We start from the raw sequence: 26,785 nt of genomic DNA, 5'->3' as shown, positions 1-26,785 counted from the left end.
TCTTATAAAACTAATAGGTTCCCAGAGGTTATAATAATTCACATTAACTGTGAAACCATGTGCTTCCTCATTAATCAATGCCCTAGGAAAGTGCCAAATGTTTCCTGTGCTTAGCAAGTCAGAATAGATTAGAGTCACAAGACAGCATTTTCATTGTCAAGGACATTTATGGTCATTGAATGTTTAGTCACCTGTGCTGAGTAAATGCCACTCTGCTCACCAATAGTGGAAATGTTAAAAAAAAAAAAAAAAAATTGGTAACAAGATGAGGTGATCGTCAAAGCTTTTATGGTTATTTTTATTTAGTTATAGAAAATCCTTACATTGCAAGGCATTTCAGAGTCTAAGCTAGCATTTTTAATCTTTATTCTCTAAGTCTAAAAGAATCAGAGATACTGAATCTCAAGAAGGTGCTCCTTTCTCTTCGAAATGTCAGTTTCTAAGCACATGCTAATAATGCTCTAAAAAGCTCTACACTATAATTAGACATAGTGTAAAATCCTTGGGAATGCATACTTTTAATTTATAATTGTAGCTAAGAAGAGAATGCTTGAGTTTCTGTAAAAACCCATTCAAAAAAAAATGGATTGCCAGAGGTTATTTCTGTCACACTAAACTCATAATCCAAGCACAAGTTATCACACTGAATTACATTGGAAACTTATTTATTAAGTAAACAATATTGTATTGGTTTCAGCTACCTGCTTAAATAATAAGTCCAACCCTGGTAGAAAGAGGCATATCTAGAGCCCAGACATTCCTTCTTAAAAAAAAAAAAAAAAAAAAGGAACCAGGAGTCCTCAGAGAAAAGGCTGATTTTAGGACTGGGGAAGGAAATATGCAAAATGAGTTTAGAATATCTTAGAATGACTGAAAGTCAGAAAAATAAAAAATTATACAAAGCACACAATCATGGGAGATGTTTATGGGACACAGCAGTCAACTTAAAGAGCTCCCAACGGCCAAAGAAGGAATATTTTGAGCAACAAAATAAATAAAGTAATATTATATTATAACCCAAAGTATAAGACAAATATCCATAAGTCTAGATTGATTTAATGAATGATTGAATAAATAAGTGGAGAAGAACAGACAAATCTTGCATGCAGAAGAATTCCAAATACATAGACCTACCAACCTCAAGGAGATAGAGCATAAGTCCCATTCCTTGAGTGTGGGTTGTGTATAGTGACTTTATCTCAAACAGTCTAATAAGGAAAGGAGAAAAAAGAGTGTATTTAGAGTTATCCAGAGAAAAAGAACCAGTAGAATAGACAGATAAATATAAATATTGATAGCCGAAGCAGGTTTGGCTCAGTGGTAGAGCGTTGGTCTGCAGACTGAAAGGTCCCTGGTTCGATTCCGGTCAAGGGCATGTATTGATACATTGGTTGCGGGCACATCCCCAGTAGGGGGTGTGCAAGAGGCAGCTGGTCGATGTTTCTCTCTCATTGGCATTTCTAGCTCTCTATCTCTCTCCCTTCCTCTCTGTAAAAAATCAATAAAATATATTAAAAAAAATATATATATATATATATAGATATTGATATCTGTATATAGGAGGATATTGATTATAGGAATTGGCTCACATGGTTATGGAGGCAAGAAGGTACTGAAATCTGCCATCTGCAAGCTGGAGAACCAGGAAAGCCAGTGGTGTAATTCAGACCAAGGTTGAATGCATGAGAACCAGGGGAGCCAACGATGTAACTCCTAGTCTGAGGCCAAAGGCCTGAGAACTGGAGCCCTGCTGGTGTAATCTCAGAGTCCAAAGGTCCAAGAATCAGGAGGTCTGATGTCCAAGTGCAGAAGAAGACAGATGTCCCAGTTCAAAAGAGAGAAAGAATTTTCCATATTTTTTCTTTTTTCTTCTCAATGGGTTGGATGATGCCCAACCACATATGTGAGGGCAGATCTTTCTTACTCAGTCTAATGATTGAAATGCTAATCTCTTCTGGAAACAACCTCACAGACACAACCAGAAACAATGTTTTACCTACTATCTGGGAGTCCATTAGCCCAGTCAAGTCGATCATTAAAGTAACCATCACAAAGAGTAGCTTTTCAGTTATAAATGCTACCTTAGTAACTGATTAAGAGTGATAAACCATGTTGATAGAATGTGCTCTCAACATGATTTTATGAAAATGGCACTTTATTTCTATGGTCTTTCTCCTAGAAAGCCATTGTCCCAATTCAATCATGAATAAAACATCAGATAATTCCTAACAGAGGAAAATTCTGAAAAATGGAGGACCAGTACTCCTAAAAAATGTCAGCATTGTTAGAAGCAACAAACATTTTGAAAAACTGTTTTTTCAATGATATGATGGCTAAATATAATGTGATATCTTAGATGGGACTCCCAAATAAAAACAAGGGATTAGGTAAAAACAAAGCAAATGTGAATAAAGTATGCACTTTAGTTAATTATAATATATAAATATGGGTTTATTAATTGTAATAAATGTGCCATACTCATTTAAAGCTATTAGTTACAGGAGAAACTTGGTGCAATGTATAAAAACTCTCTGTACTATATTCACAATATTTCTGCAACTCTAAAAATGTTCTTTAAAATGAAATTTATTTAATAATATAGATAAGTTCATGTAATTTGTTCATTCTTACAGTAAGCAAGAATTAAGCACCTACTATATATACCAGGTACCTTGGTAGGTGTTGTGGTTAGAAAGATATATAAGATAGAAAGCAAAGAAGAGGATGAGGAAGGGAGGAAGCTGTCACTAATTTAATGTTTTCTATATTCTGGAAATTTGCTTTCAGGATGCTAGCATCTAGAAAGAGAGATAATAACATCTATCTAACCAAATAATAGAGTAATAAAGCAAATTAATCATCACTCTGCTACACAAACTACACCTACGAGCCAATCAGAGCAAGTATGCAAATTAACCCAACAAAAATGGCCATTAATTTGCATACACCGAGGGAGGGAGGAGTGAAGACTGGAGACAGCATAGATGGAAGAGGGAGGGAAAGTGGAAAGCAAGGCAGCTGCAGCTGCTGGAGGGAAAGCACTGGTAGCGTGTGCGGGGCGGGGCAGGGTGATGTGTGCAGTGGTGGGGCAGGGTGATGTGTGCAGTGGTGGGTGGGAGGGGGTGGGGGGCAGTGGGGACAGCAGGAGCGATGGGTCAGGTGGTCAAGGCGGGGCACACAGTGTTGGTGGCAGCACATGCGGCCACAGAGACAGTGGCGGTAGTGGCTGTGGTTGTGGCAGGGCAGGTGAGACAGTCGGGGAGAGTTGGGGTGAATCAGACCTTGGTTTTATTGTTTTTTAACAACTGGTTATTGGCAGATCCTCTCTCACAGTGGGAAGGTGGGGTGGCAGGAGAGGTGGACATGGTGGGAGGGAAGCCCACCGGAAGTCTTGCAGGAATATTCCTGCAATAGGTGTCTAATATATATATATATATATATATATATATATATATATATATATATATATATATATGCCCAAGTGACTGTTACAACCAGTCAACTGGTTGCTATGACATGCACTGACCACCAGGGAGTAGACACTCAAAACAAGAGATGCCTCTCACAGTGGGAGTGCCATAGGTTCATGGCTGGTGAATGCAGCTGGGCGATGCAAGCCTCTCCTGCCTCCGTGGTAGCCCTACTGAGAGGCGACAGGTGCAGGGGGCTGGACTGAGCAGGAACAACAGGGATAATGGGAATTACAAGGAGAGTGGAGTTGGCTAGCTGCTGTTAGTGTCATAAGTATACTGAGAGAGAAAAATGACAGGCTCAAGTTTCAAAGAACTGTTTGTCATTCAAAAACAGCTCTTGGTTTGCTACTGAACCTACTAGAAACTGAACCTGATCATGGGACATCAAGTGACAATGTTACCAGAGCTACTTAGCATGATCTGGTTATTGGCAGGTCCTCCAAGACTTTAGGTGGGATGGGCACAGCATGAACCCACAATACAATGAATGGGACACGTGTGATCAGGCATGAACATGTCTGGAGAGAAAAATGAACTAAATTACATGAACTGACAACCCAGTCCTCCATATTACCTAACTTGTTAAGCCAATGTATTTTCCTCAGGCTGTACCTATGACTTCACAGAGTTTCCCTGACCAGTTGTCAGAAAACAATAAAATCAAGGTCTGATTTATAGATGGGTTGGCTCAATGAATCATGTGAGCTGAAAATAGACTGCTTGAAACACAGCTCCACTCCAGGGTGGTCAGGAAAGGCAGTAGTGAGGAGAAATTCTCACTACTATTGCCTCTCCATGGAGCAGGTTCACCTGTAACAGATGCTGTTGGTACTCTGACCATATCCTCTCTCCCTTGCCCATTAGTACTTGCTTGCCAGGCTTCCAATGACTGGAAGAACCTGCATTTCTTTCCTTCTCTGGCCAATAAAACCTGCTGTGCCTGCCAGTGACTAGGACAAAAATGTTGGGGAATTAATACTTCCCAGGAATCAAGGAGTGACCCTGAGGAGAGAAGGTTATACCCTTGGTTATATTCTTTATAACCAAGGGTATAGAGAATTCCCAAAACATCATGATGATAAAATCAGAATGGCTTTTAGTCAATTTTGTTGCTATTTATTTATTTATTTATTTATTTATATGTTTATTATTTTAAAATTTGTTTTTATTGATTTCAGAGGTGAAGTGGGGTGGGGGGAGAGAGGGAGCACGTGCGTGAGTGAGAGAGAGAGAGAGAGAGAGCGAGCTACATCAGTGAGAGAGAATCATTGATCAGCTGCCTCCTAAAAGGGATCAAACCTGCATCCCGGGCATGTACCTGACTGGGAATCAAACCATGACCTCCTGGGCTCAACCATTGAGCCAAACTGGCCCGGAATTTATTTATTTTTAAAAATTTTATTGTTGAGCCGAAACCGGTTTGGCTCAGTGGTAGAGCATTGGTCTGCGGACTGAAAGGTCCCAGGTTCGATTCCGGTCAGGGGCATGTACGTTGGTTGCGGGCACATCCCCGGTGGCGGGTGTGCAGGAGCCAGCTGGTCGATGTTTCTCTCTCATCGACGTTTCTAGCTCTCTATCTCTCTCCTTTCCTCTCTGTAAAAAATCAATAAAATATATTTTAAAAAATTTTTATTGTTGAAAGTATTCCATATGTCTCTTCTTTCCCTTCCATTGACCTCCTCTAGCCAACCCCCAACCCCACCCCAGACCTTCCCACCCTATTGTCTGAGTCCATGGGTTATGCATATATGCATACAAGTTCTTTGGTTGATCTCTTCCCACCTACCCACTGCTCCGCTCTTCGATGCCACTACTCAGGATTGTACAGTGGCTCTCAGACTATGATTAACCTGTCAAGGCTAGAGTCAATATGCCAATAGCAGCTCCCTCACCCACTGAGTAGGAGGGATTATGTCAATACTGGCTCCTAGAGTTTCCTAGAGGTTCTGCAGGATGGAGCTTCAAGCACCAGAAGTGGTGATGGACTTGATAGTCCACCAATTATTGGCTACCTTTCCTTCCCTGACTCATACTCCCAGTCCCTTATTTGGTTTTCCTTCACCACCTAAGTAAACAATTTGTATTTGGGTCCTTGTCTCAGAATCTATTTTTACAGATACTCAATTAGCATGGGTATCTGTAAAAATTGTCAATGCACATACCCTTTGCCCTAAGAATTACACCCAGGAATTGATCTACTCAAATATGTGCCCGGAGATATATGATCTTATATAATAAAGAGGTAATATGCAAGTTGACCCTCACTTCATTGCACAAGATGGCTTCCCCCATGTGGTCAAAGATGGCCACCACAAGATGGCCAGTAAGGGAGGGCAGTTGTGGGTGATCAGGCCAGCAGGGTAGGAAAGTTGGGGTGATCAGACCAGCAGGGGAGCAGTTAGGCATTGATCAGGCTGGTAGGGGAGTGATTAGGGGGTAATCAGGCTGGCAGGCAGAAAAGGTTAGGAGCAATCAGGCAGGCAGGCAGGCAAGCCATTGGGAGCCAGCAGTCCTGGATTGTGAGAGGTACATCCCTCGAGTGTTCCCAGATTGAAGAGGGTGAGGCTGGGCTGAGGGGAACCCCCTCCCCCAGTGCACGAATTTTGTGCACCAGGCCTCTAGTCTTTATAATAATAATAGTAAACACCATTGAGTGCTTACTATATACTAGGCATTAAAGCTCTTTCCATGCAGTAATTCAATCCTCAGAAAAACCCTAGGAAATTATCAAATTCCCGTTTTGCATACAGAGAAACTGGGGCATACAGAGGTTAAGTAACTTGATTAAAAATATTAAGAGCTAGTATAATAGTACAGAGCCAGGGTTCAAACCCAGGAAATATGACTTTACTATTCTTTTAACTGCTCTATATAAACATACAAACAAGAATACTTATTGCACATTGCCTGGAACACCTAGAAACCATTCAAATGTCCATCATAGGAGGACAGTTAAGTAAAGTATGGTATGTCATATTAAAATATTTAGAGCTATTAAGAATAATAAGGTTTATATACTAATATAGAAAAAAGTCCAAATATTTTAGATTAAAAAAAAAAAAAAAGCAAGATGCAGAATACTGTGACGTTAGGCTTCCAAACTTGCAAAACTTGAACAGCTACATGTATATGTTTCTCTCTGTGTTAGCTATCATGGAAATAGGAATTGACTTAGGAAAGGCCTGTGCATCAAACATGAGAGGTTTACTTTACACTATAAACCAGTTTCTTACTGTTTTAATTCTTCAGTATTGATTACACAATACTAAAGATACTGTGGAATCAAAATATATATGAACTGACATGGGATAGGAGAGGAAGAGCAATTCATTCTGCCTGAAAGAGTCTCAGAAGGCCCCATAACAGTTGCTCACACATGAGTAGATATGGAAGAAGGCTGCTGACAGAGCATGTTTGACGGTCCAGAGGTGTGAGAGCTCACAGGATGTCAGGAACTGTACACAGTTAAATGTGTATAATTGGCAGGAAATGAAGCTGGGGAAAAGTCGATATCTGATGGTCTGTAAATACATTAATTCACATGTGAAATAAAATATTCTGGCTCATCAACAGCCACTTGACAAAGATGGTTTGTTGTAGGCTTTTAAAAATAGCTTTTAATGTCCTGTGTGACACGTAATTTATTACAAGGAAGGAAAAAAAAAAGATATCAAGTTAAGGAAGGCTTCCATAAAGATTATTAATCTTCTTTATTCTCTCTTGATGCAGAGGTTTGGCAAGAAAATAGATCCATTAAGAATCAGAGGATTCAGCCATAAAAAATAATGAAATCTTATATCTTTTTTTACAGCATGAATAGACCTAGAGGTTATTATGTTAAATGAAATAAGTCAGACAGAGAAAGACAGATACCACATGATTTCATTTGTATGTGGGATCTAATGAACAAAATAAACAAACAAAATAGAAACAGACCTTTAGGTACAAAGAACAGACTGACAGCTGTCAGAGGGGAGGGGTTGGAGGACTGGGTGAAAAACATGGAGGGATTAAACAGTACAAATTGGTAGTTACAGAATAGTCACAGAGATGTGGATATGGTTAACGTCATGATGAATATGTGTGGGGCCAGGTGGTTACTTGAACCAGAGAGGGGATCACTCTATAAAGTGTGTGATTTTCTGACCACTTTGCCAGGCATCTGAAACTTGTACATAATGGTATTAAATGTAAATTATAATTGAAAAATAAAAATGATTCAGAGGACTGAATTGAAGTCTCCACTTCACCACTTACCAACTGTGAGTTCAATATCTTCATCTGTATACACATTAAAAATATCAATAGTTCAGCTTCATAGAATTAATGTGGTGATCATTTGAGATAATTCATGTAAAACAATTAGTATATTGCCTGGCATTTTAGCAGGCATCAATAATTATTACCTATTATCATCATCAGTAAGTGCTAATAAATAACAATTTCAACTTGAACATAATCTTAATGATATTGTAAGGAACTGAAAACATCAACATGGAAGCACTTCTCTAGGGAAATGAAGTTCTGCAGTTTTAATCCAAAAGTATATTCCACTCAAATTTCTCTCATTTGTTTTTCTGCTCCCTTAAGCCACATGTATGACTGGAATCTATCAGCTCATCTTCAACACATGCTATGTCCCACCAGCTGCTTCCAAGATACTGATTGATGGCTGGAAGTGTTTAACTGTGGTTTTGAATAAATACCTTAAAGCAGTGGTTGGCAAACTTATTAGTCAACAGAATCAAATATCAACAGTACAACAATTGAAATTTCTTTTGAGAGACAAATTTTTTAAACTTAAACTTCTTCTAATGCCACTTCTTCAAAATAGACTTTCCCAGGCCTTCTTATTTTGTGGAAGAGCCACACTCAAGGGGCCAAAGAGCTGCATGTGGCTCGTGAGCCGCAGTTTGCCCACCATGGCCTTAAAGATTCAGAACATAAATTTGTCCAGGGAAATACAAGGATATAAAATACATTAGACTTAATTATGTCTTTAAAAGAGTATTTCACCCATCTTTTCTGCTGAGAATGCTCATAAAGAGGTGACATTTACAAAACAGAAGAAACTAATAAAACAAGCACTGGTTTTAAAAAAAAGTCATAAACAGCATATTGGCGGTGGGATACTAATTGGCTATCATAAAAGCCACCAAAAAGGATGTCAAAAATGTAATATTAATGCTTCTAAATTGCAGCCCAACTGTGCTTAAACTAAACAAATTTTAGATTGGTAGAATTATAGAGAGAAAATAAAACAAGATAAATTATAGGCACTTGTACCTAATATTTTTTTTGTGTTTTTTGTTGTTGTTAATCATCACCTGAGGATTTATTATTATTATTTTTTTCCTTGATTTTTAGGGAGAGTGGAAGAGAGAGGGAAAGACAGAGAAACATCAATGTGAGAGAAACACATCGATTGGTCATCTCTTGTATGAGGCCTGACCAGGGCCTGGGCTGGGGAGGAGCTGGGAACCAAGGTGCATGCCCTTGACTGGAATCAAACCTGGGACCCTTTGGTCTGCAGTCCAATGCTCTATCCACTTAGCCAAACTGACTAGGGCTATATCTAATATTTTAGACTTTAGAAATCACTGTACTTATTTTTTAATACCCATCTTCTGACTTTTCTCTCATACCCAGTCATATACACCCAAGAAATTTCACTCTCCATAAAGCACATGTTTCAACAGATTGCCTTCATCTTTTGTTAAGGAACCTTCAGGGGAAAGAGAGTTAGACTCTCTATGCTTTGTAGCAGAGCTATAAAATTTATTAATACTTTCATGATCCTAAATATTCATAATCATTATCAGAGAAGAATGCATCCCTTAAGAGAGAGATTGTAGTAACATAAAAAATTGATCTAATGTTTCTTTGAGATCTGAACACATTGTACAGACTCAAAGAAATATTAACCATGGATCAAAAACTCAAAAGTTTTTGGTAATTTGGGATATTTATCTTGAGAAAACATAATTACCAGATGTTATAAAACCACGGGCCAATTTCATATTTTCTCAACATCTACACAGCTTTGAACTCTGATTAAGGACCCAGGAGACCCTTCCTTCTTCAGTGTAACACCTAGCTCTTTCCATCTTATGAAAGAACACACAATAGAAAATGTCTCTAATCTATGATCCTTAAAAACTGTAACATAATCAAGAGCTTATTTATTGGGTTGCTTTAAATAAAATTTTGTAGAATATGTTTATATTTTGGGAGGTAGAGACTTTAGACTCTTCATTCCTTAGTGATGGAACACTAAGTTTTAGCTGGGTACTGAGAGCATAGTTCAAAGACTGGATCTCCTGGCCTCCTTTGGTAAATTGTGCTCAAGTAGCGCAGTTCAATAGGATGTCAGCAGAAGTGATGCTGGAGGCAAAGACTGACAGTAATTAGCATAATAAATGTGAGAAGTCCTCAGAAGGCTGATGGACTTTGAAATTCAGCAAGGCTGAAAATCTGCATATTATTACCTGCTGCTGGCTGAATGGCTGAAGGCAATTCCCCTAGCCTGATAATCTTTATTATTTACCAAACCTTACCATTGATGTCTGTTTGCTTTGCTAAAGGGCAAAATGTATATTCTAGTGAATAAACAGCCATGGGTTTGGAGATTCAGCAAAGCCTTTCCACTAGAGAAGGGTTTCTGTCTGGATTCCCCCATAATTTCTAAATTTATATTTCTTGTCTAGTGTGATTCCTGAACCCTTACCGTCAAAGACTGAGGCAAGTGACGCGGTCAAAGTCCAGTTTATAGCCTTAAAAGAAAGACTTTGACTTTCACTTCTCTTTCCCACCAGCTATCATGGACATAATGGAAGTGGCTGGAATAGCTATGTCACATTACAAGATAAAAGCTGCATGTAGAGAATTTCTGAGCAAGAAGATGATAGTAAGAGTCTGAGTCCTGGACACCACAGACCTACCATATCAGCCCTACAATATTTACATTCAATCTAAAATGTGTGAGAAAAAAACCTTTCCATTTTATCTTCTTTCTGTTTTTATTTTAAAAATTTATAGTTTCATTGAGGTATCATCAGCACACAATAAACTGCACAAATTGATGGATACAGTCTAATAAGTTTTGACACACACACACACACACACACACACACACACATCCATGAAGCCATATGATCAGGAAGTAGAACATATACTTCCGTACAATAGTTTCCTTGTGCCCCTTTGTGATCACCACCTTCCCCAGTCAACCAGAGAGATTTGTTTCTGTCATTGTAGACATTGTATAGAATTTTATACAAAGGAGTATGCACTTTTTTTTTTTTTTTTTCTTGCCTGGGTATTTAATATATAATGATTTTGAGGCTTATCCATACTTTTGTGTATATCAATAGTTTGTTCTTTTTTATTACTCAGTAATATTCCATTGTATGAATATGCCACAATTTGCTTATTTATTAGGGACTTTAGAGTTATTTCCAGTCTTTGACTATTACAAACAAAGCTGCTAAGAATATTTGTGTACCAGTTGTTGGGTCAAGACAGGTTTTAATTTCTCTTGGGTAAATAACGAGAATTAGAATGGCTGGTGATCTGGTAAGTGTATTTTACTTTTACCTTTTATTGGCAAGCTGTTTTCCAAAGTGGTGGTCCTATTTTACATTTCCATCAGCAGTGATGGAGAGTTCCAGCTGTTCTACATCCTCAGCAACATGTGGTACAACTAGTCTTTGTTTTTAGTCATTCTAGGGGTGTGTAGTTACTTACATTTCCCCAATGACTAATGGAGTTGTGTATCTTTTAAGGTGCTTCTCATCCATATAACTTTTTAGTGGTTATTAAATCTTTTGTCCATTGTTTATTAGAATGTCATTCTTTTTTTTTTATTGAGTTATAAGAGATTTTGTATGTCCTAGACAGAATCCTTTGTCAGGTATATGTTTACACACCTTTGTTCCCATGCTGTATCTACCTTTTCATTTAACGGTGTCTTTGGAAAAGAAACACATTTTAATTTTGATGAGGTCCAATTCATTAAATGTAATGAATTTAAATTTTTTAATAGCATGTACCTCTGTGTCCTTTTAAAGACACTTTTGCCAAACACAAGGTGACCAAGGTCTTATACTGTATTTCCCCTGGAGTTTTATAGTTTTAACTCTTAAATATGTATTTGTCTGTGATCCATTTTCAGTTACTTTTTGCATGTGGCATGAGCTATGAGTAGTTTTTATTTTATTTTATAGTTTTGCATATGGCTATTTGTTTCAACATCATTGTTAGAAAATTAATCTTTCACCACTGAATTTCTTTGGCACCTTTCTTGAAAATTAGTTGACTATTGTGGGACTATTTCTAAATTTCTATTCTGTTTTATTGACCTAAATGTTTATCATTTCAATATACTGTCTTGATATCTTTAGCTTTTGAAATAAAATAATATAAATCTTTCAGTTTTGCTCATTTTCAAAGCCATTTTGACAATTCTAGGTTCTTGACACTTTCTTATACATTTTATTATAATAGCTTATTATTTTATTAAAAAAATATCTGCTGAAATTTTTATTGCAATCGCCATAAACTCATAGTTAAATTTGGATAGGAATTACGTCTTAATACTACTTAATCTTCCATTCTGTGAACAGTGTATATCTTCACTTGTTTAGTTTTTATTTAATTTCTCTCAGTAGTGTTTTTGAAATTTTCAGTGTACTCATTTTGTGCAACTTGGATTAAACTTATTTCTACTTCACATTTTTTTTGATATTATAGGTGGTATTGCTTTTTAATTTTCATTTGTTCATTTCTAAAATGCAAATATATAGTTAATTTTTAAAATTTAACCTTGTATCTTGCAGCTTTCCTTAAATGACTAGTTAGTTTCAATAGCTTTTAAAATGCCTTAAGATTTTATACATACATAGTTCATTATCTATGAATGAAGTAAATTGTATTTCTTATTGCCTTAATTCCCCAGCCATGATCTCAGTACAGTGTGAAATACCGAACAGACATCTTTGACTCATTCTTGATCTTAGGTGAAAAGTTTTCAGTTTTTAACCACTAAGTATGATCTTAAACTACCAAGTTTCATTGATGCCATCTATTAGATTAAGGAAGTTCTCTTTAACTTCTAGGTCACAGTTTTTTTTCTGCATGTATTGTGTTAATTACATGGTTTTTCTTCTTAGTCTGTTAATGTGATGAATTACACTGATTAATTTTTGAAAATGTTTACCCACATTGTTTTTCTAGGACAATTCCATTTGGTATAATGTATTATGCTTTTTGGAGTTGACTGACTAGCACTTTTAAAATAATTTTTATATCAATGTTAATGAGAGATACTGCTCTGTAATTTAAATTCTTATGTCTTTTTCTGAGTTCTGTATCACAGTAACATCAGCTTCATAGAATGAGTTGGGTAGCATTCTAGGTCTTCATATGTTGTTTAATCAACTTTAATATTTTGTTTAATCAACTGCCTAAGTCCAAGTTATTGTCCAAATTTTTGAATTTTCTCCCCCAGCAATGAAAATATGGACTGAGAAATATATCCCTGGATGTAGTTTCTGGGTCTCTGATGAATATCTCCATGCCTGCCAAAAAGAACATTCTTTACAGATGGGCCCCAGCACACCTTATTTCCAAGTGTGGGGAAAGAAAAGGAGCTGTGAGGCTAGACATTTCCACATGACAAGCTCACACCAGCTTCCCTGAAGTGCATATGTAATGAATAGTTCTCAGCAGCAAAATATTTTTCTCCTTGGAACAAGGGCTTCTTTTGCCCATAAGGTTTAGTTCACTTTGAGGTAGCAGTAAAGTGACTGGAGCTGAAAACTATCTACTGACTTCCTGTCTGTGGGACATGCACGATGGGTTGCATCTTGTGTCAGTGGTCATGCAAAAACAGTGATTTCAAGACACATGAGCCCATGTCTAAATAAGCTTGTCCAGGCTCTAAAGCTTGCTGTGATCTCTCTACCACCTCAATGCCATCGGTGTCCTCCATGAGCTCGCTGCAGTGCTGCAGGTACCAACAATTAGTGATGGTGCCCTGGGAATCTGCCCTCTTCTTCCATATCGCCTGGCAGTTGGCTTTTGAAGGGAAGGCTTTAACTCCCTACCTTTACCGGAGTCCTCTCAAACCATCACAAATAAACTAAAAAGAAAAATATTTTCTTTGTAAATACAAATTCAGAAACAAAACCAAAAAAAATTCAGTTAATCTTCTAGCCCCTCACCCCTACCAGTAGGATTGTCTGACCTAATCTACTACTGCACTGACATCCTAAAGTCACCACTGTTTTGACAGTGTGGGACTGTGGCAAAGAACATAGTGTATGGAGAAAACACAGTGTCTATATCATGTGGTCACTTCAAAAATTAACTAGATCAGTTATGTGTAAATGTAGTTATTAATACATATTAAGTATTATGTAAATTCTAGAGGCCTGATGCATGAAATTCATGCAAGGCGTTTGGCCCTAGTCCCTGCCCGCTGCCACCACCATTTCCAGGAGCCTCTGCCACCTCTGCCATGGCCCCCACCCACTGTGGCTTTGTCCAGAGGAAGGCCATTAGGAAGAATGTCCTGTCTAATTAGCATATTACCCTTTTATTATAGATTATTCATTATTATTATTATAAAATATTTATCATTATTATAATTCTTATTGTCAACATCATAGTTTTTTCAAGTTAAAATGTTTCTATGTAGCCATTAGCCCAGTCAAATAATCCAAACTCCAAAGTCCTTCATAATATGGCTCCAATTATATAGAATTATCTATAGTGAATTGTCTATACTAGCTAAAGTTGGAAAGAATCCAAATATCTATCACAAGAGAGTGCATAAATAACTTTTTATGTATTTGTACAGTGGAATATTTTGCATCAGTAAAAATTAATGAGCTACAGCTTTATGAAGCACTATAAATGAATCTTTAAAATGTAATTCTGAGTAAAAAGCAAGTTATAAAGACAAATCACAGTGTGATACCACCTTTTAAAAGCTCAAGAATAAACAAGCTAATAAACTATTTCCAAATAAACATATATGCCAGAAAGTAATGAACATATAGGGAATTATAAAAAATAAAATTTAACTTGGGTGGGAGTGAGTTAGTGGAAGCAGGGGGAGGAGAGAGGTGAAAGTCAAGGCACATGGGAGTTCTGGACATATTCTAGGATGCACGTCAGTAGTGAGTTCACAGGATTTATTGTATTATTATACTTTATCAGTTGTACGTATGTCACATTCTTTAGTAAATACCAAATATGCTTAATAAAACCAGAGTAAATATATTTAGAAGTGCCAACATTTTCCTCCTGCCTTAACGTATTCCCTGAGTGCTACTAAATGAGGCAATGGAGTGGCTGATATTTCTCCAGTAGGGGAATGAAATGCTCATATTCCTGCTTTAAAAAGAATATATTTTAATGAACATTGCAGAAGATAGAAAATCAATGTGAGAGACCCAACACAGTGACTTTGGGAACAAATTATATGGAGTGAGTTTGAGAACTATTTAAGAGGTGGAACTAACAGGCATCGGTGATATGTAAAGAAGAAGACAAATATTTAAAATGAACATTAGTTTTTAGATGCAACTACCAATGCCATTAACCAAGTTAGAGAGTACAGTAAAAGAAGCACCATTAGGGAGTATAAGAGAGGATGTTCTGTATCGGAGAGTTTGAAGCATTTAAATAACATAAAAATGAAGTTTTCTGGCAACAGATAGAAATACTTCCTGGAATCAGGAGCATGGTGGACTCTGGAAATAAGGATGCAGATGTCACCAACATACCAGCAACCAAAACCACAAAGCAGATAAGATCATAAAAAAAAAAAGAGCATTTAAAAGAAAATAAAATAAACAGAAAGCTATTCAGGGTTCCCAGAAGTAGTCCCCATGAAGGAGGCTGAAGAGAAACTCTTAGGGATATAGAAGAGAACCAGGAAAGAATGGGAAAGCCAAGTGATGTCAAATGGTCCTGATAAATCAAGTGAAATAGGGATTATGACCGAAACAGAGCTTTGTGAAACTCAAACCTGTAAGTCAGATGGCTTAGCACCTTTGTGGGTGCCCTGTCCACAAACTTCTGGTTTTCAACTTGTGTACCAGGAATGCTAGAGCTCCTTGGAATGATTGGAAGTATATTACTCTTCATTCCACAAATATGAAATAACTTAGCTGCCAGGTACTATTCTAAGGGTATGCTCTTTTAGTGCTTATGGACTAGTTTATAGTCCCAAAAATTAGTTATGAAATATCTGTGAATGAAGTGACCAATTCATTATATATATATATATATATATATGTATATATATGTATATATATATATAATGGATATATTATATATATGCTAGAGGCCTGTTTCAGGAAGATTCCTGCAAGAATAGTGCTTCCAGCAACTGGAGCAAAGCAGAGAAGGGATTGAAGCTGCCTCACTCCTTTCCTTCTCTGCCGCTTCACTTCCTTCTGCAGCACTTGGCTTCCTTCTATGCTGTTGCATACTCGCTCCTGATTGGCTGGTGGGCATAGTGAAAGGATAGTCGATTTGTATGTTTCTCTTTTATTAGTGTAGATGGATTAATAGGATTAGCACTGGGCCAGAGACTATTGATAATAGAATGATAGTAACTCTCTTTGCCATAAGGAACTTACAACATTTAACCCAAAAAAATCCCTCAGGAATTAATTCTAAGTCTAGTTTATGAAATAAAAATCACTTCCAGAGGAAGTTACATTCAAGTTGAGAACAGTCTTTAAGTGCTATAATTTTCATAAGAAATTTAAATTGTAAAAACATAAAAGAAGTATTCTCCTATAAAATGGTTAAAAACTACTACATGATATAGAAATTTCAGATTAGAAATCATGTTGGCTATTGGAAAAACATCTAACTTTGATTACTAATGTAGTAATATGTATTTTAAAAGATGTGGAGGGATACTTTGCTGTTCTTAGAAAGGAAGGACTTGGAACTAGGAAAAACTATAATATTTTTCTTCACATGCTTCTAGATTATTTGGCTTACAACAACTGAATGCACTAGTATCAGTTATAAGTTAAAAACACTACTCAGTAGAAAAATTTTGAAATTCAGATTGTTTCACTGGCCTGGTATTTTATGCCAAGAATTTACAAATACAGTATTTTTTTTAAACACATATAGTGAAAACCAATGAGTTAGGGAGCCCATGTCTAAAATTAGATTTTAGCAAAATTTCTGCTAGTTGCTTTGAGAAAGCCCAGATCACAAATTTTGCAGTCTCTCATTCCCCGGGAGTCCTGCCAAGGAGAGCTTTGTAAATTGGCCTTTTATATAATTTTTCTGTTCAGATGTAGAAAACATATGACCCTTTGGCATCTTTAATGACTAAACCAAAGTTATGAAATAAAGTAGCTATAAAGACTAATAGATGCAGCTGTGCTTTGATTTTGCACGTTTCACATGAAATCCACTCTCAGGGGGCATTTCCCCCATATACTTTTAAACTGTAAAAGCTGTGTAGTTCTCATCTATCATCCTGCTGTTACATCTCAATATAGGTTTATTTAAAAAAAAAAAAAGAAGAAATTGGAAAGAAATTTGGCAAGTTTTTTTTTTTTAATGTCAAATTAGTGGTTCTAAAAGCCTGTTGTGTGTGTGTGTGTTTTGTTTGTTTGTTTGTTTGTTTTTTAAGTGTAATCAACATGCTTAACTGAATGAGGCTAGGTACAAGTTTCTGATAAAAAAAAATATGATTTAATCTTTGGGCTACCTTTTGCAAACTGATCTTACAGTTGAAGCACATTATTGTAAAACATCAAATGTGTAGATGGAAAGACTAGGAAAATAAAGTAATTAACAATAAAATGGGTAATAACAGAAAAACCTAGTAAAATATTAACCAAATAATTAACTTCGTTTTTGGCTACCCTGGTTAATCAAACACTTTGTGACACACATCACTCTGTTCAAAATGACATTGCTTTCACCCTCATCCAGGTTTCTCCAAGCAGTGTTTATATCAGAGGACTGGGAAATGAGTGGAACAACAATATGTACTTTCCCAAATTCCCGGAAGTTCACAAGGAAGGGCTCTTTTCTCAGCTACTCCTTAAATTACTGGCAACTCAATGGAGAAATAACCTTCAACTTGTTCTTTTATCTCCAATGCTTTATTTGATTTCAAAAATATCTGGTAGAAAGAGAAGAATAAAAAATATTTGCAATAATACTTCTCTACCATTGGAGAATGTCAGTGAATTAAATAAGTAAATAAAATATGGGAAAATATTCTAATATTCTAAGAACAAAAAAAAATTAACTATTCTAGTGCTAGCCAGTTAGACTCATTGGCCCTTGGACTGAAGGGTTCAGGTTCGATTCCTGTCAAGGGCACATACCATAGTTGCAGTCTTGATCTCCTGCCCTGGTTGGGGTGCATGTGAAGGCAGCCAAATCAATGTGTCTCTCTCACATCGATGCTTTGCTCTCTCTGTCTCTCCCTCTCCCTTCCACTCTTTCTAAAAATCAATGGGAAAATATTGCCGGCTGAGGACTAATGAAAAAGCAAACAAACAAAACAAAACAACGACAAAAAAGAAAATGAATTATTCTAAACAACTCAAGATGGAGGAAACCATTACTGAACTATTACTCAAAAAATGTAAATCCTCTTACTAGGTTAGAAAATACTTTCACCATCTAGAGCCTTATTTTATGTCTCTTGATTTTCAGACCTAAATTATAGCATATATTGAAATATATCCAAAGATGAAGCTAATATAATAGTTCTAAACTAAGTAAAAGGTTATGTTACCAATATACTTCAAGCAATATCAATAGATATAGGCCTCATGAAACTGAGGGCACATATTTGCACGATAGCTAGCTGGGAGTGGGAATGAGGGGTAGCTGAAGGCAGGGCATAGATGAACCAGACTACACTATGATGACCCAGTTTCACTCATGGTAGGCTCAGCTACTTGGCTAACTTAAGCCACTTCAGTGACTTCCTGTTGTTTAGTAAAAACCTTTTATGATCTTGTTCTTTCCTGAGTTTTAGCTTCTTCTCCTGAATGTCTAAATCATAATTCACATGTTTGTTCCTACTCCAAGCTCTCACTTTCTAAGTCTTAGGAAATGTAATTCTTATTTACCAGGAAAGGGGGACACATTGACCTCACATTAAACTATCCACCAGGCAAAATAATCTCAACCAACAACTTCACCCAATACATTTACCAAAGTTAACCAACAAAATAGGCCTTTTTTTTGTGTGTTTTTAAAAATATATATATTTTATTGATTTTTTCAGAGAGGAAGGGAGAGAGATGGAGAGCTAGAAACATCGATGAGAAAGAAATATCGACCAGCTGCCTCTTGCACACCCCCTACTGGGGATGTGCCTGCAACCAAAGTACATGCCCTTGACCGGAATTGAACCCAGGACCTTTTAGTCCGCAGACCGATGCTCTACCACTGAGCCAAACTGGTTTCGGCCAAAATAGGCCTTTTGAGTTCTATTCCTTTTTTTCTTTCATAGTCATGTGTCTCTGAGAATACACATGAGTAATATACTTCACTGTGAAGATGTTGCATCATAAATAAAACTCATATCTCAAGAGACTGGCTTCACTTCAAGAATTCAACTACATATACCAAGAAAACTTAGTTTGGCAAAGCTGTAGTTGTTTTAATCTTCTATATCCTCTAAGTCCATAGTTCACATTAACTCTATTTGTGCTTGAGAAAGTTGGTAATATTTACCAATCCTTACATTTATATTTGTGGTATAAACATGGCAGTTAAGATAACTAAGATAGAAATGCCATAGAAATGATATTTCCAAAGAAGATTTTTCTCTGAATTACTATGCTGTAAAGCAAACATACAGTTTATTTTTATTTTACTGGTGTTAAACTTTATTTTTATTAACTGAAGTGCATTAATATACAGGGGCTTGGTTCTATATAAATTAGGGCTCCATGTTGTATTAACAGTAGGAGATTTGAGAATCCTTTTAATAAGTTATTTTGTGTGTATGTTTATATTTAAACTAAAGGCCCAGCACACAAAATTTGTGCACTGAAGGTGTGTGTGTGTGAGGGGTCCCTCAGCCTGGCCTTTGCCCTTTTGCAATCTGGGAGCTATCTGACTGACTGATTTGGCCCACTCCCTGCCTAAGCTGTCAGTTGGACATCTTAGTACTGCTGCAGAGATGGGAGAGGCTTTCACCACTGCCACTGTGCTTGCCAGCCATGAGCCAACTTCTGGCTGAGTGGCGCTCCCCCTGAGGAAGCACACTGACCACCAGGGGAAACTCCTGCTTTGAGCGGCTGCCCTCTCATGGTCAGTGCACATCATAGAGACCAGTAGTTCTGCCATTCGGTCACTTTGCATATTAACCTTTTATTATATAGAATTTTTGTAAGAATAGAGCCCATAATTGCCATCAATATTCTCAAAGAGGTCAATGAGCACCTGTGCTGCCCACCAAAAAATAATGAAGGGCTATGAGCTTACAGTAATGTTAACATGAACATAGTCTCTGGTGGTTACAAAATAGTCATGGGATGTAAAATACAGTGCATGAAATGCAGTTAACACTATTGTGCTAACTATGTGTATGGGTCATTTGGGTACTGGAAATATTGGGGGAAATACTTTGTAAAGTATATGATTGTCTCATCACTATGTTGTACATTTGAAACTAATACAAATAGTAAATATAAAGTGTAATTGAAAAAAGACATATTGTAATTTTTTTTAAGTAAAAAGGTAAACATTGCCTTCCAAGTTAAAAAGTGTTATTTTTGTTATTATATTAATAGTGTTTCCTTCTTTTCTTAAACTAGGTTTCTTTTATCCCAGTGCTATTCCACTCATGGGCTTTTCCAGGTGTTTTCATTATCTTTTTCTTAGTGCTATATATTTTTACATATACCTCTTTGTCAGTTGCAGTTAAGATATTAAATTCCTCATTTTTCACATTTTTGCTACATACCTAACATATTATAGTTTCTATATTTATAAAACATACTTTTTTACTTCTACAAAACTTTTAAATGATGTGCATGAAGAATTGTATGCCATATATACAAATAGCCAAAATAAAGAATAAATGATATAAACAACCAGGTACAGAAAAAAAGAGGAAAACCTCCCAGGATCAAGGAGGAGATACCCAGCTATTAGTTCTGAGATTTTGGCAGCCAAGGCAAAACAAAAACATGAATAATTACATAGCTCTCCATATTTGATAATAAAAAGCAAACCTATTTTTCAGAACAGAAGAATTTTCTGGCACTAACTTCTATGAAGAATATTTCCCAGGCCTCCTGGACATTGTTAACACTCCTCTCAAGAACTTTATTAGCCTCTCTTCCCTTCTATCCTTGCCCTTTCTCTCACACTAGTAAACACTTGACTGGGTTGCAAATTATCAACAGTTTTCAGAACACTCTTTCCCACAGGTTCATGGCTACCACTAAGATCTTTAACTGATCAACTCGTGTTCATGAGCAAGTCTTCTTGGCCATCCCTCCTTGATAGATGAAGAGATGCTTTACATGGGAATGTGGTCTAGGAAAAATAAGTTTGGGAAATTTTATTAGTCAGAGCATATATTTCATGTGTCTCTTTTGCTTATTACTCATCACTAGAGTCCTGTTGCATGAAAATTCATGCACTGTCGGGGGAGGGGGTCCTTCAGCCCAGCCTGCCTCCTCTCACAGTCCATGAGCCCTCAGGGGCAGGAGTTGACTCAGCGATCAGGGGAAGGCGATGTCCCCATCACACCTCCGCTGCTGCCACTCCTGGCAGCTTAAGTCTCAGCCAGCCCTGGTTACCTGAGCCTTGGATAACCCTGGGTGGCTGGGTAGCCACCATCCGAGGCTTGCCTGTGCCTTGGCTGTCCCTGGACTAGCTGGGGGGCTGAGGGCTACACCATGAACCTGCCCCCCCTCCCTGCTCCCCTCCTTCCCTCGGGGGGGGGGCTGAAAGGACTGGGGGACTCCGGCAGGGCTGAGAGGACTGGGAGCCATCACCTTGTGGCTATGGATGCTATCATCTTTGTGATGGTGTGATGGTCAATTTGCATATTTCCTCTTTATTAGATAGCATGGCACATCCTTTTTTCTAATTAAGAAGTAACAGTCATATCAACAGTGTGCTCTCTAGACACTTCCTAAAATGTATACCTTCAAGGATGTTAACTAGGAAGAGATTTATTAAACCAGTTAAAGGCCAGTCAGTTGGGAATTGACATTCTGCTATAATCATAAGAAAAATGACTTGCATCCCAATCTAATTAAAGACTATCATGTCTTTACCCAAGAGTAGATGGCCAGAAATTTACAATCTCTCATGCTCTTTCATGTGCCTGTTAAATTTCATTCACAAAAGTCATCTCTAGGCCACCCACTCCAAGATACTGATTATACGAGGCAAAATTTCTAAAATGTTACTGCTCCAATGATGCTCTGCCTTAATCCCCTGAGAATATAGAGATCCCATGATTATGTTGCCATATGGCACAGTAAATCATAAGACAGGGAGGCCCGTGGCATAGTAAATCATATCTAGGTGGGTCTTATCTAATAACAGTATTTAAAGCAAAGAACTTCTTAAAAAATGCTTAAAGGCATATTTTTATTTCTCAGAGAGGAAGAGAGAGAAGCATCAACAATGAGAGAGAATTCTTGATTGGTTGCCTCCTACATGCCCCCTACTGGGGATTGAGCCCACAATCCAGGCATGTGCCTTCTTTGCCCAGAATCAAACCAGGGATCCTTCAGTCCATAGGCCTATGTTCCATCCACTGAGCCAAACTGGCTAGGGCAAGAACTTTTTCTAACTGGTGGCAGAAGAAATCAGAGAGATGTGAAGTAGGAAAAGGATTCAACATGCTATGATAGGTTTGAAGATGGAGGGGGTCATGTGAGAAGGAAGGCAGGTGGTCATAAGGTGCTGAAAGAGGCCCCGGCTGAGAAGCAGGACCTCATCCCCACAATAACAAGAAACTGAATTCTGCCAATAACAGAAACAAACATGGGAAAGGAACTTGAACACAAAATGAGAATGTTGTCAACCGATTCTTGATTTTTGCCTTGTAAGAACCTGAGCAAAAATTCTAGCCACGCTATCCTAGACTTTCAACCTACAGAAATGTGAGAAACCAAATGGTTGTTGCTTGAAGCTCCTGAAGTTGCGATAATTTCTTACACAGCAATAAAAACGAATGCATTGAGGCTTGCGTCTTTTTTCACTGAAGTCTAACCTCATGCCTGTGGACGCTGCTATGGAGGGTATATTTACGGAACTGAACAAAGAATAAAATAGAGGGATAAAGGGGCTGTGATTATTAAGGGAAATATATGTGGTGCTTACAAATTTGGAATTTATTCTGGGACAAATGAGAAACTCCTAAAACTTCCAATCAACAATGTGCCGAGATTATGTGTGTGCTTTAGAAATATCTCTGGCTGCACTGTGGAGAACTGGTGTGGAGGAGAGGTTACTTTGGCAGCACAGTGAATAGATTCTGGTGGGGGAATCTGGGGGCAACAGGAAAGCATTAGAATAAGCTGTTCAATAGAGCAGCTTGGACTAATTTAGTTGCAATGAGGAAAGAGGCAACTAGATTCAAGGACATTAAAGAGGCAGAATTGGTATGTGGATATAATGACAGGAAGGTCTGTTTCAAACTGAGCCTTTCCCCTACCCTGTCCCCTTCATTCACCTCAACACTCCTCCCACCACTCTGTTCTACAGGAGCCATTTCCAGAGACTAGCTTACTTTAAAGGTGGAAGGGCCAAGGTTCTTATATAGCCAGGTTTAATCCAGTCTGTATGTATGTCACACTTGGTTGGACTGGGGTGGACACTAGATCCAAATTTTACTAATAAGATTCTGTTTCATAAATTTTGAATTAAGAGAAACTAATCTTGGTCTCTTTTGATTGGTTGAAACTGAGGAAATATAAACTCCAGAATTGTGGGAGAGTCATGTGTGTTGAGAAATAGAGACATTGGACTAAAGAGCAAGGTATAGCCAACATACAGAATATGTGCTGAGAAAAACAAGGACTGACAGGGAGAAAGAAAGAGAGAGAGAGAGAGAGAGAGAGAGAGAGAGAGAGAGAGAGAGAGAGAGAGAGAGAGAGAGAGAGAGAGGAAGAAGAGTTAGAGAGCCCATTCACTCCTTGTCTGCTGTGTTCTGGGCCGTTTAGTCAAGATCAAAGTGAGATGTGCTGGGTTCAGGGCTCTCAGAGCTTTCTCTCATCCAGCAACTTCTGGAGCCCATCACAGATCTTTCCAAAAGTGCTGAGTGAAGTCAAGCCCAGAGCAGGCTGTGAGGAGGCCTGGGCCAGAGAAGTGATAGAACACACAGCAGCTGTGACTGTGTGACTTGGGCGTGAGGTGGTGCTGACCAGCACCAGCAGTATGTCCCAGCATCGATGAGCAAGCCAGCCAGCACCGCATCCTCAAAAGGGAGGTCCACCTCACCAAAGCTGAGCACAGTCACGGCTTGGCAGCCAGGGCCAGCTCACTGGGGCCCAGGTACCCACTGCAGCGCAGCACAGGCACCTGACAGCCACCTTGATGAGGTCCTTGATGACCGGCTGGGCCTGAAGCCGGCTTTGTGCTCACTCTTTGGACACATGGTAGAGCTTTAGCAGCTCACTGCTTGTCTCCTTCATGAAAAGATGAGCCACAGACCGACCTGCTATCTTACTCGGTAGCTTCTCTGCTTGCAGTGCCAGACTCTTTGAGCTGAAGGACTCCATGATTCCTACTCTCTGCTCAACCTCTGGTTCTTCATACAGTCACCAAGAAAGTGTGTGGCCTCAGAGCCTCCTGGAAGTATGTCAAAAGGAGTAGATTCTTTGAGATGATAAGGAGGGATCACGTAGACCCTGTTCTCAAATTGTCTGTTTCTTTGCTTGCTGCCCAGTTCCTTGAAATCTTATAAAGTACAAATGGCTGGGGTGTGGGATCAATGGAGAAAGTTCTGAAGATTGAATGAACTTAAAGCTGGAGATGCCAGAAGCAAGCCAGAGACCAACAGACCTTAGTGTGTCCCTGGAGTCTCCAGGGAAGGCTGTACAGTGGAGCAATGTCACCACAAGCATATGCTTCCAGTGCCTAAGGCCCATTCATTTTCATTTCCTCATTTCAATTCCTGATGAGATCCTACTGCACTCCCTCCTCTTGGGTTGTATGAGATTCTTATAATACATTTCATATTGGTATAGAAATGAATTTCTGTTATTTGCAACAAAAGGAGCCTTGCTTGAGTCATTTTGATAGTATCATTGTCACCTTTAATTTTTGGTCACTCAATTCATTCTCCCATGATTCTAGCAATACCACTTCAATCATTTTTCTTTCTTTCTTTTTTTTTTGCAGCCACTTGCCTTTATCCTAGCCCATAAAGTTAATCAGGGCCAACCCTAAGCCATAGTAATTAGGAGAAGAAGGGAAATATGATCCAAACTCCATCAGCAATATTTGCTAGAACTATTGAGAGGTTGTGAGAAGTTGAAGCATCTCCCCCCCCCCCCCGCGCCTCCTTGCTACACACACACACACACACACACACACACACACACACACACACAGACACTGAGATTGCTTAACTAGTAAGGATAACAGCCTGGAGCAGCTACTGGTCATCTTGCAACCAGAAACAGAAAACCTTCCCGAGAATTAAACCAATACAGACAGCAGAACAAAAGGCAGAAAAAAACAAACATACATTCTTCATACATCACTTGATCACCAAGATCCATGTTTCTAAAGCTCATCAATTAATTAATTCATCAATAAAAGTCCTTTTTTAAAAAGCTATCTTGAAGTGAGCTTTTTGTTATTAATAACCAGGATATTCAGATAAGCATGGATTTTATTTCTCTGTCTACCTTTGAATTGGTGACGTTTTATTATGTATACATAGCATCAAATGCCCAATACTCTATGCAATCTAGTAGATGCTCAAGGAATATCGGCTGATGCTGAATGAAGACAAACACTGGCCAGCACGTCATTCTTGGACATGTCTTTTTACAGTCTTACACCTCTTCATTAGAATAGTCTGCCCTGTCAGTGTCCCATCATCAGTGGATTTCAGTCAGAGGGATTAGATGAAAAGGGTTTTATTTAAGTTCTTGATATTTCTTACTGCCATAGTCAATCAGTTACAGCATTTGTCCTCCAAATGCCAAATCCTAAGTAGTGTTTCTTTCTCCATCTCCCTGGCACCATCTTAATGAGGACGCCCCTTCTGAATCAGTGTAATAGCCTCCTGATGGATCTCCATGTCTCCAGAATCTTCTCCAACCCATTTAACACGATGTAATAAGCAACATCTATCTAGTCATGGTTTCTGGTTGTGATCGTTACCCAAAAATTGATTAAAACTAAAATCTCCACATCTGTGAAAATAGCACAGTAATATTAACAGTTCTAAATTTATACGTGGTGCTTTATCTAATTTAATCTTTTACTTTAAAAAGTAAAATATACTAAATCTGACCCTTTTAACTTGGAGAAATTGGTAACAGTGAGTCATAAAAGCTGATTAAAGAAAATGCCCCAACACCCTGTTGCAGATATTTCACATGCTGTTTTCCTCACAGGTTGGCAGTTTTGTGAAAAGTAACACTTGAGGAAGTTTGTTCTCAAAACTTTGGGATGTGGCCTTTACCACAAAATGCCTGCTCTCAAATTCAGACCATGTCTCTGCCCACCAGGCATGTGTCTGTGCATATGAAATCCAGAGAAGGTTACTCTAATGGACTGAATTGGGATGCTTTCCAAGGACTCAAAGTCATGGGACAACACATCTTAGACAGCCTAATTTGATTTGATTTGGCATCGCTAAAATGTTTTGTTTTTTACATTCTCATATATTGGTGAAACTGAGCAGATCTAGCTATGTATTGCCATTATTTGCTTCATGCCCAGTTAAGAAGAAAAAAACTCACAAAGCAACAATTCCTTCTTCACAGAAAAAGCTATCTTTATCTCTTAAAATACCTGATTTTTGGAAGTGCAAGGAGAAAACCTGTAATGGCTCTTTGAAAATCTCATTTCATGATGTGAGAGTAAGGCATGTTTCTTATCGTGGAGAAGGGATTGGCTGGTGCAGACAAAGTCAACAGGAGTCTTTATATTATGCCTTAAAAACTCTGGCTAGAGTCTGCCATTATTGATTCCTCAGAAGCAGAGAGTGCTAAGTACTAGTATTATTGAACTTTGATGGAGATGAATTCAGAAGTGGATATAAATTCAAAGATTACAAGTGCCCAGTGGACACTGGAAAGGGTCTT

The 26,785-nt window shown here is 38.0% G+C and overlaps 1 protein-coding gene and 1 pseudogene across 3 annotated transcripts in view; both read right to left on the bottom strand.

Moving 5' to 3' along the window:
• Window positions 1-26,785, bottom strand: part of PTGER3 (prostaglandin E receptor 3) — a 158,852-nt gene that overhangs the window by 16,153 nt on the left and 115,914 nt on the right. The window contains exon 4 of one of the 2 annotated variants that reach the window (XM_084871894.1): window positions 20,335-21,035. The exons of the other annotated variant lie outside the window; for it this stretch is intronic. Coding sequence (XP_084728020.1) covers window positions 20,969-21,035 — 67 coding nt within the window. The 3' untranslated portion in view covers window positions 20,335-20,968. Of the gene's footprint in view, window positions 1-20,334; window positions 21,036-26,785 lie in introns of those variants that run through there. 2 annotated transcript variants of the gene reach the window in all.
• LOC311616250 (tumor necrosis factor alpha-induced protein 8-like protein 2) lies at window positions 23,720-24,241 on the bottom strand (annotated as a pseudogene). The gene has a single exon. The product of its transcript is annotated as a tumor necrosis factor alpha-induced protein 8-like protein 2 (transcript).

The sequence above is a fragment of the Pipistrellus hanaki genome, assembly GCF_964339955.1.
Source record: "Pipistrellus hanaki genome assembly, chromosome: 2".
Taxonomy (NCBI): domain Eukaryota; kingdom Metazoa; phylum Chordata; class Mammalia; order Chiroptera; family Vespertilionidae; genus Pipistrellus; species Pipistrellus hanaki.
This window is presented reverse-complemented; position numbering and strand designations above follow the sequence as displayed.